A 10,973-nucleotide genomic window follows, 5' to 3' on the forward strand; every position below is an offset into this window, starting at 1 on the left:
ATGATCTCAGCTATGATGTGATCCCTAGTTGCTTCACTGATATGCCTGGTGGCGAGTCTGCAGTGTCTCGTGATAATGACTCTAATCCGACTGTGGTGTGGCCTCCTCGGATGTGGTCTTGGTAGAGAGGGTCGTCGTGCTCGACGAAGGGAAATGGCTCTATCCAATGTGACTCCACGTTGTGGCATGTAAGGTGTCTGACGGGGTGGTTCTGTCTCTGCTAGGCTGGTAGTGTCAGTAGGGTCGGCTCTGTAGAAGTCTGTCACTGCTCTCTGTGTGTGTCCCTCTTAGTGAGCTGGCCCCCTGTTTCGTAGTAGTGCAATTCGGCGCCTCTCGAGCTCCAGGAGGAAGAGACCGAGGCATCTCTGGTCCTCATACTCCATGATGGAACGAAGGGATCCAAATCCATCCCGGAAGAGGCAATGGTACTGTCGTATGCCATAGTATACTGTGCATCTGTATATGTAGTGCTCCTTCGTCTCAGGCTCTCGACCACAAAGCTGGCAAGTCCTATCTTCTGCTAGGGTATTTGTCCATCTGCCTGTCTCCATCTGGAGCCTATGTGAGGATGTGCGAATCTGTCCGATAGCAACCTGTATGCTATGGGAGAGATGGGTGCCCATATATGCTGGCCGAATGGTGAAACCATCATCGGAGAGGCACAAGAAATGAATCATGTAGAACTCCATCCTCGATCCTAGAGGGAGTGGTGGGTGGATCCATGTCCTTGCCGTCTCAATCCTCAAGATATCAGCTTTGATCACCTGGTTCAACTCTGATCGGCTGAGAGAAAGTATAGGGCAGTCAAGGCTATAATCCAAAGGTGGAAGATGGTCAATATCCAAACCATGTAGGCTCATCCAAATAGCCATCTGTGAAAACCAACAGTTCTTCTCGCCTCCTGTTGCTAGTTGTCTAGATGAGGTTAGTGCCAATCTAGAGTATCTATGGCGTGGAAGTTCCCATAGACTGTGCCAAAAGGTCACTGCCCTGAAGAGTGCCTCCATGACTATGGGTGCTGCCCCTAGCTCTGCTCTGACAATGGGGTGTGGGGTGGAGGGCTTACTTCTAATCATGCGTGCTATCATCATGATCAATGGCCTTTCCATGCTATCCCAACCATCATAATAATCCGTCTCTACTCCAATTTGATTAGTGAGTGGGCTAAGGCACCTACGGTACAAGCTGCAACCCCATACCTCTACTCCATATAGTAATGTAGGTGTGACTAGGGTGTCAAACAACAAAAGTTTGATGCGGGGCTCCTAGAACTGTATGTGAGCACATTGACTCTCAAGTGCCCCTAGTGCTGCGTATCCACGTGCCAGACGTGCCTCTGACGCCCCTCTCAACGAAAAACGTGGGTCAGAGAAAGTGACTCCCAAATAGACATATTCTCTTACATGCTCCAGTATGTCTCCCCCAAATGTGAATTGGTACATAGATCTAGTCACCCATGCTGTTGAAGTATTGAAAACCATGGTTTTGGTCTTCCCAAGGTTCACTGTGAGGTCTTTATCTCTACAAAAGATGTGCAAAGCATCTAAATGGCGCTGTAAACCCTCCGGTGAATCTGAAATGAGAACAATATCATCTGCATATAGTAATATCGGTATCAGTACCCCTGCCAGGTTGGCTTCAGCTCCTCCTCCTCGGTCTATGTAATCAGACATTACATCTACGTATAGACCAAACAATGTGGGTGAAAGTGGACATCCTTGTTTCACTCCTATAGTATTGTCAATCCTCTCTGATAGCCCCCCAGGTGCTCGTACATGACTTGTCATTACCTCATATAATGCATAGACACCCCATCGTATACCCTCTGGTACTCCAATGTCCTGCAATCTCTGCATGATGCGTGTACAAGGCACTGTATCTAAAGCTTTATGAAAGTCTACAAAGCAACAATAGATCCTCTTGTCTCGGGCTCAACCCTCCTCAATAATGGCTCTAAGTGTGAGAATATGGTCCAACGTGGTATGTCCTCGTTTGAAACCTGCTTGTCCTTGTGCTCTCTTGCCTTGCATTTCAGCCCACTCACTGAGTTCATGCTCCAATATAGATCCATATATCTTGGCCAAAGAATGACCAATCACGAGTCATGTAGTTGCTAGGAATCAGGGGATCACCACTTTTAAATAGCGGAATTATAGTATTGTCTGACCAGCTCGTAGGGGAACCTTCACATATTGCTCTATTGAACATATGTGCTAATATGGGTGATAATATGTCACCAGCATGTGAGAAATGTTCTGCTACTAGTCCATTTTCATCTTGTGCCCTCCCATTTTGTAATCTATAGATTGCATCCCTAACCATTTTCCATGTGAAGAAAGACCACTGTGTTGGCCTACAAGCTTGTGGGGGCTGTATAGGTGGCTGTCCTGGTAGGTCATACAATTGTCTCCCATAGTCAAGCCAAGCATCTGGTGATGTAATCTATATGGGGGGCTGTCTCGCTCCATTACAATTCCATATTGACATCCGAAGTGTCTCATAGACCTCGTACCTTCATGAAGTCCTTTTGTTAGTGATGATGACTCGTCCATCCCTATAAACAGCTCACTTTTCCTCTTTGCGAGCCTCCAATACCTTGGGCATGTGTTCTTTGCGATGCGCTATCTGTGCTGGGGTAAGGTCCTCATCCAAATAAATCTTCTCACCCATGAGGGCTCTCTTGGGGAGGAAGGCCTTTTTTTTCTCTTTGTCTCCAAAGCGAAGAATTAGAGCCTTGGACTTAGAGTCGTCTTTCCCCACTCTCCAAGCACTAACGATAGGTACGTCTAAAGCCCCAATTTTGTCAGCAAGTGTCTTAGCATCTTCCTGTGGGCTGCTCTTCTCCTCCCATCCTACTACCCGTACATGTAAAACCCTAGTCTGTCTCCTAGCCTCTTCTTCCAAGGTAGCATTCATTACTTCAGTCTTGTTCACTGATGTTCCCTTATTCTTTTTTATTGCCTCAATCCATGGGTTGGCTTCTTCTATTTGCTTCTGTGTTGTCTTTGCCACTTCTGCCCATGAGTGAACCCCCCTTTCACATGCCTTCAAAGCCTCTTTCTCTTTTTGTAGTTCTTCTTGCGCGTTCATTTCTTTTTTCTTAAATGTGTTCAATTCTTCCCCCAATTCTAAGATTTCAGCTTTGTAGGCATCTACAACTTTCAGCATTTCAGTTTTCAGCGTGTGCATTTCGGACAGCATTTGTGCTTGTAGGTTATTCTTAATCTTTATCTGCATGTCTTGCATTTATGCCCTCTGATTTACTATCAGTTCGGCTTTGACGTGCTCTCGTATTTCTTTCTCTAATTCTTGTCTCATAATTTGTAGTTCAGAGCGAATTATGAGATGAATTTCTTCGTATTTCTTTTCATTCATGGTGCGTGAAGTCTTTCCATGCCTGTCAGATGCTGGGGAGACGGTCCAATCACGGACCCTACGGCCATACGTCTTGTACCGTGTGTTCTTAGAAGGGGTGTTGAACGTTGCTTCCATGGACGGTTGTGTTAGTTCTTGATCAGATTCGTCTCCCAGATATTCATTTTCCACGGTTTGATGCTTGCATTTGTCTACATTATCCATCTCTCATACACTGTGTGCAAAGCCACTCAACTTGCACTTTGTATTGTCAGATCAGAGCAATTTCTGCGATTTCCTGCAAATTCCTGCAAATTTCCAGGGTTTCCCCAACCCCTCACTAAATTTTTGCAAGCCCAGTAATCTTTTACGAGCCCAAATGCGTTCACACTGTTTTCAGTTACTGCTCACGACTGCATTCTCTGGTCACAACTGCTCACGTCTGCATTTCCTGCTCACGACTACATTCATTCAAACCAGTGTGTGAGAGACTGCTCACACGACTGCATTCCCTGCTAACCAGCATGCGAGGGACCCTCCTCACGACTGCATTCATTCATTCAGGCCAGCATGCGAGAGACCCTGCTAACCAGCATGCGAGGGACCCTGCTCTCAACTGCATTCATTCATTGAGACCAGCATGCAAGAGAGAACGACTGCATTCTTTGATCACGACTGAGTCAGAGAGACCTGCTCACGATTGCATTCCATCACGCCAGGTACATCACCTTACGCTAGGTCCCTCACGCCACGACTGCTCACCACGACCAATGAATGTAATACCAGCAGTCGGAGAGAGCCGTCACGCCAGCAGCTGTCAAAGATCCGTCACGCCAGCATCCGTCACGAGAGAGAGAGAGAGAGAGAGAGAGAGAGAGAGAGAGAGAGAGAGAGAGAGAGATGCATGTTTACGAAAAAAAAAAAAAGAGAGATGCATGATGTGCGGGTACAATTGAGTGTACCTATTTTAGGTTTTTGATATATATATATATATATATATATATATATATATATATATATATATATATATATATATATATATATAAGTACAAGTGCTAAGGGTGCATTCACACCCATGCACCTATAAAAGGCATGGTGACCCAACAACGTATTAGGTGACATTGTAGCTAACATTGCAGACTAAGGTTTCCCTTGCTGGACAAATTCAACCAATGGTGAAGCTTTTCTAGCCAACGTATGGTAATGAACATCCAAAACTTCAAGCCCACCATGCATTTTTGGGGAGCACAACTTATAACAGTCAATAGTCTAAAGCTTCTCTTGCTTGATTTATTTTTCTAGAAGACCTCATTTGCCATGCATGCATATCCAATTTTCTATAAATAATAAATGACAAAAAGAACGGAATGAAAAGAAAAAAAAGAGTGTACACACATTCACACACGAGTATGCACACAGAAGGTGGCTGCTACAGAGCAAAGTTTGGGTAAAGAATGAAAATTTTGATTTCTACTGCATGCAGGTCTCAAGGCTTCTGAGGGACTTCTCAGAGTCTAGATTATGACTTTATTATTAAATTCAATGTGTTTGGATTCATTAAGAAGTCTTCACTTTATCTGTAGCAGTATGTGTGTGGTATCAAAATTCAGAAAGAGTTGGGCATAATCTCCCCCTATTGTCAGCATCGGAGGAGGTGAGGATGCCACATTTATAAATATAGATACATGTATGTATGCTAAGTCTTGTTTTGTATAAATAGATATCAATATACGTTGTATATTTAAGTACACATGTGCATGTACCTGCATACGTATTACCATGTTTTTATACAGAGGAATATTTCAAGTAGGACCTTCAAACTTACAATTTTAAAACTGTGCTGTTTTGATCTTATGCTTCCAATATGTGTTCTGCAATTATCTATTTACAACTTGTGTTCTGTCTCGTGACTTAGTGTGATAGTGTGCTAATTATAGCAATCCTCTTGTAGACACACCGAAGGATCAGGGCTATGGCAAAGTTCAAAGAGACATGCAATCTCAAAAAATTCTCTCAGGTAATATGGCTGATACCATTTTGCTATTGTTTTATACTTCCTCAAATGCCCGACTTGATGAGCTATGTGACTTCATCCCAAGGTGCCCGTCCAATGAAAGTCCAAAAAAATAAAAAAAGGTAGCATTTCCACAGATACTGATATCTATGGAATATTTATTGCAGGGAACTCTTGTCAGAGTATTTGTGCCTTTGTTCATGAGCTCCCTTTTGGAAGGCAAAGGAGATAAGGATGGGAATCTTATACAGTCTGCTGTAGAGACAGTAGCTTCCATTGCTTCCCAGCTATCCTGGGATCCATACTACAGTCTTTTAATGCAGATCATACATAGGATCTCGTCAAATCCTGAAGCTGAGAAATTGTGGATAAAGCTATTATGTTCTGTGTTAGACAAATTTCATTTTCCTATGTTGCCAGATTCTAGCAACAGTATTAAAGACGTCCTGGAAGACGATGGAGTAGAGAAGAAGTTGGCCATCAAAGAGTCCTATATTGAGGTTGATCAGGAATTTGGCTTGAAGGGCAATCCTGATGATGATACTGTACCTGAGGACTCTAACACTGCAGAAGAAATTCAAAGGCAGTTACAGAAACGGGTCCTTCCTGAGTTCAGCAAATTTATGGTGTCCAAATCAAACATCATTAATGTATCCGTTGCACTTGCAATTGTAAAAGTACTGCAGCTGATGCCAAAGGAAGTTATGGAAGTTGAATTGCCTCGCATTGTGCAAAACATTGTCAACCTGTTAAGAAATCGTAGTCAAGCTGTGAGGGATGAAGCAAGGACAGGACTTTTAGCGGTCATGGGTGTACTTGGGGCTGGCTATGTTGGTTTTATAATGGAAAAATTGCAACAAACACTGAAAAGAGGTTATGAGTTGCATGTTTTGGGCTTTACTTTGAACTCAATAATCAGTAAAGTTTTTCCTACATTCAATGTAGGCGAAATTGACTATTGTGCTGAGAAAATCCTGGATTTGCTAGGAAATGATATTTTTGAAGATGTTGCAGAAGAAAGAGAAGTTGAAAAAATAGCTTTCAAAATGAAAGAGACAAAGAAAACTGGCTCATTTGAAAGTGTTAGACTGGTGGCTCAAGCAGTTACTTTCCATGTGCATGGTGCTACATTGCTCAAACCAGTGAGAATGAGGCTAAAAGATGCAGTGATTCCAAAAATAAAGAGTAAGATAGAGCGTGTGCTGAGGCAGCTTGCTTTGGGTATTCAATCAAATTTATCGATGAAGCAGGAAGAGCTTTTAATATTTGTGCACGGGCTAGTTGAAAATGGGATATTGGAGGAGAAAGCTGCCATGAAGGCTGCAACAAGTGGAAAGATGCCCATGCCTAGCTTTAAAAATGCAATATTGTCTAGATCCAGTGACTCTGGCACCACAGAAAAAATAAATTCTAAGGGTTTCTCAGCTAATGCAAACCACCATCTTATTGTAGAGTTTGCACTTTATCTTCTGGAGTTCCATTTGAAGCGAGCTAAGTTGAAGAAGTCACATCATGCTGTTCTGTCAATGTTGGATCCTTTTGTGCCTCTACTACAAACCTGTCTTGATTCCAAGCATGCAGGTGTTCTTGGCTTAGCGCTCAGATGTTTGTCATACCTGTTAAGGCTACCATTGCCTTCTGTTGGTTTGATAACTGCAGATCTTATCAGCGCAGTGCTCCTGATGGCGGAAGGTTTTGGAAGGGGTGAAAGTCAAGTTGCCCAGTCATGCTTCAATGTTCTTGTTGCTCTTCTTAAACATGCAAAGGGTGCACATGTTACTGAGGAGCAACTTCGTTTGATCCTGCAGCTTCCTGTTTTTGTTGATTTAGGAATGGCAGAAAAGAACACTGGGCTTGCTCTGCTTAAAGCAATCATTGCCCGGAAACTCCTGATTCCTGAGCTCTATGATATGATCAACAGAGTTTCCAATCTCATGGTCACAAGTCAGGCTGTTTCAGTCCAACATTCTTGCAGCCAAATTATGCTGCAGTTTTTACTTGACTATCCTCTTGGACCCAAAAGGCTACAACAGCATCTAGACTTCTTCGTTACAAATCTCAGGTGGCTTAAGTCTGCAAGTGGTGTTAAAAACCTTTTTATTTTTTTGACCTTGAACAATCTTGCATAAGCTATGAGACATGTCTGACGCTACTTTTAAGTTTCTTCAAATGTTTAGATGTGTTTCTAAGTATTTGTGACATTTGTTAGTTCTGCCTTCTCTTACCATTTTGACACAGTTTGGTGGTCCTGATAGCTATGTTTCATGTTACCATTTTGATACACTTTTTATTGACCTGATAGTTACGAGCATGCAAGTGGAAGAGAAGCTGCCCTTGAAATGTTGCATTCTATCATTGTCAAGTTTCCTGCTCAAACTGTTGATGAGCAGTCAGAAAGTTTGTTTTTACCACTTGTGACAAGGTTAGTCAATGATGATTCAAGTCAGATTCGAGCGATGATAGGTGCTGTCTTGAAGGTTTTAATGACCAGAGTCAGCCAGCGATCACTCCAAAGGATGGTGGACTTTTGTTTTGCTTGGCTGAGAGGGGTCAAACATCAGCTTTGGCGATCTGCGGCTCAAGTACGTCTACCGTAATGCACCCTGATTCCTCTGAGGGTTTATGTGGCTACTCTCTTGAGCAATGACTATGTCTGTCTTTGCAGGTGTTGGGGTTCTTAATTGAGGTCATGAAAGAAAAGTATTCATCTTATATTCAGGAGACACTGTTGGCCTGCCTAGAGGTACTCAGGCATGTGAAGGATGCTAATGTTTTAGTAGGCTCAGATGATCGTATAGGATCTGCTCTATGGCAAGAAGCATATTACATGCTTACCATGCTTGAAAAGCTACTAACCCAATTCCCAGAACTTTGCATGCAAAGAGCCCATGAGGTACTCTACTTATTTGTCTAGATTTAATTATTTTCATGCTATTTCAAACATGTGGTTTTCTATCAATAGTCCTTTGTAACATCATGGATTGTGAAAGTTGCTATTACTGCAAGTATGTTGCTACATCTTTGTGCTTTAGATCAGTAAGACCTTCGAATACCTGGCTTTACACCTACATAGCTGCCCTCTTAGTGTGTAGTATGCTTAAGGAAGAAAAAATAAAAATATGCAAAGCTGAGCAGTTTCCCCTATTCACCCTTAACAAGCCCATGAGGTATTCCAATTATTTCCGGGATTTTAGGATCTTCATGGTGCTTAGTGTGGTATTTTTTGATAATCTTTACAATAATGTGGTGGATCACGGAAGTGATGTACTGTTGAGTGTATGTTGCCACATCTTTGTGCTTTGGATTAGTAGGCAGGGGTAAGACCTTCAAATGCTTGACTCTACACTAGATAGTTGTCCTCTTAGTGTCTACTGTGCTTAAGTTCCGGACTTTTCTTTCTGGAACCTTTGTAATGCAAAGTGAAATAGATACACCTGTATCTGTAGCAGAGTGTGCTTCTTCTCTCTTTCAAACATGAAGGTGATGAGTGTTTATGATCAATAATCTTCTGCTGTTTAAGCATGTAGGTATATTGTTGCATTTGTGAAACCAAGGTCTGCACTGTAAACTCAAATCTTTTTCTCCAGCATGTGTTTTCATGAGAAGCCTTTTCAGAAATCATGAATAATTTGTCTGATAGCCTCGGTGCTGTTGTATTTGGCAGGAGTTATGGGATATAATGTGTGCTTTTTTATCACATCAGCACGTTTGGATTCAGAAGGCATGTTGTCGTTTGTTGGATATTAACTTCACTTCATGCGGCTTCAACTACAGCAATGCCATTAGTTGTCCTTTGGAGATCAAACAACAAGCCTTTCTTATTGAACCGAGTAGGCTTATGCTTCTGGCAGCATTTTTATGCCAACAACTAGACTCAAATCTGGTAGACCAGAGCTTAAATGAACAGATACGGAGAGTCCTACTTGTTGTCACATGCACTTTGTATTCCCATTTTCCCAATTCTAGGCAAAAAGTTAAATGGGTAGATTTGGTCAGTCAAGTTGATGTTGTGGCCCATGCTAGAGTCTTGAGAGCGTCGTGCATTCTCAAGGTCGATTCTGGGATCTTGGTAGATGCTGCTGAAAATCAAGCCAAGAGGATGAATGGAGCATTGAAGCAAAACAAAAGAGTTGTCCATCAAGCCGAATACCACCTTCTTAGTCCTGTTTTCAAACGTTTGGAAAAAATATCATTGAGAGCAGATTTTGTGCAGGTGGGCAGCATACCCTTTCGTGTTAGCATTTTCAAAATTAGTTGGGATTTTTCATTGGTTTTTTTCTTTGAGACTGTCTTTCTAGCTGGTAAGTTTTCAAAAAATATCCAGTAGGAATCATAGGTTTCACATTAAACAGGTTTGACTTGTAAGAAACCAATTATTGCTGCCTATGTTTCAGTAGTTGACATTACAGCTTTCCATTAAACAGACGAAGGTGATCTTCGACTGGTATGAGACTATCTCCACTTTTCTTGGTAAAGAGGGTGTCCAACCTTATTTAACAAGCATGTTGCTGCCGCTTCATAAGATCGCAGATGGGTTTGCATCGAAAAATGTCTCAGGTATATAGATACAAGATCTGTCGATGCATATTTGCTGAGTAACACCACTGTATCATGTTTGTCTTGATTTTTTTGTCTATTATCTAGGGTAGACATTGATCACCATCGAACAAAACCCCCCCTTAAAGAAACTGAATATGGTGACCATGTTGAAATATGACAGGTGAGCTGAAAACTTGTGCAGAAAATGTGTTAAACCATCTCAGAGAAGTAGCTGGAACTACTGTATTTGTAGAGGTTTTCAATCAAGTAAGGCAGAACACCAGAAGTATTAGGGATGAACGGAAACATGCCAAAAAGATAAGAGTTCTTGTTGATCCTGAGGGTAATGCTAAAAGAAAATTGAGGCTTACCGCCAAGCGTCAATTACAAAAGAAGAAAAAAAGAATGAAGGCCAGGAAATTTGAGATATGATGGCTGTCTTATCCGGTGCAATTGCACGGCCAATTTTGTAAATCTGTGTTGAGTAATGTAATTTTCTTCATGCCACCTCGCAAATATGGTCATGTACAAGGCATTTGAGTGTGATGGTTCCATATTGTGTTCCAATTGCATGGCCATTTGATTCTTCGCGATAACTTTTTATGGTTTCTCAAATAGAAGGAATGATGAGGCTTGCATTACATGGCCTAGCGTGGTAAATGGAGTCCTTCAGGTTAGGTGGTTTGGATCAATCTTGACTAGTAGAGCACCTGATTTAGATGTGTAAGTTTTGTTTAGGTGGCAATAAATGAGATATCATGGAGAGGATGAATGCTACATATGATTCTCCATGGGTGTCACAGGTGCAAGTACTGTTTAGGTTGCAACAAATGGGATGTCATGGAGACGACCAATGTCACAGGACTTTCCATGTGTGTTACAGGTGCTAATAAGTGTACTGGTGGTTAGAAGCAGAATTTAAGGGAACAGTTTATACTACTCTGTAGGGCATCCACATAATTCCCAAAGATTTTAGCAGAATGCCACTGGCATCCTTGAAGCATTAGGAGGGTTCAGCTTTCTGAGGTGTGTCTCTAATAGGTGGATGATGTTAGTTTTATATAAA

General features: G+C 42.0%; 1 protein-coding gene and 2 pseudogenes across 5 annotated transcripts in view; 1 reads left to right on the top strand and 2 right to left on the bottom strand.

Moving 5' to 3' along the window:
• The window catches only part of LOC148015087 (ARM repeat superfamily protein), a 97,553-nt gene extending 87,139 nt beyond the window's left edge, over positions 1–10,414 (top strand). For all 5 annotated transcript variants that reach the window (XM_087665967.1, XM_087665969.1, XM_087665968.1 and 2 more), the window contains 7 exons: positions 5,306–5,371; positions 5,536–7,430; positions 7,671–7,950; positions 8,034–8,261; positions 9,033–9,581; positions 9,793–9,925; positions 10,089–10,414. In XM_087665967.1, coding sequence (XP_087522093.1) covers positions 5,306–5,371; positions 5,536–7,430; positions 7,671–7,950; positions 8,034–8,261; positions 9,033–9,581; positions 9,793–9,925; positions 10,089–10,339 — 3,402 coding nt within the window. In that variant the 3' untranslated portion in view covers positions 10,340–10,414. The remainder of the gene's footprint in view (positions 1–5,305; positions 5,372–5,535; positions 7,431–7,670; positions 7,951–8,033; positions 8,262–9,032; positions 9,582–9,792; positions 9,926–10,088) is intronic.
• LOC148015088 (uncharacterized) lies at positions 288–1,542 on the bottom strand (annotated as a pseudogene).
• On the bottom strand, positions 2,515–3,237 carry LOC148015089 (uncharacterized; annotated as a pseudogene).
• Positions 10,415–10,973: the final 559 nt, after the last annotated feature.

This window comes from Lygodium microphyllum, chromosome 24 (assembly GCF_053477565.2).
Source record: "Lygodium microphyllum isolate KBCC chromosome 24, Lygodium_microphyllum_v1.1.10, whole genome shotgun sequence".
NCBI classification, from domain to species: domain Eukaryota; kingdom Viridiplantae; phylum Streptophyta; class Polypodiopsida; order Schizaeales; family Lygodiaceae; genus Lygodium; species Lygodium microphyllum.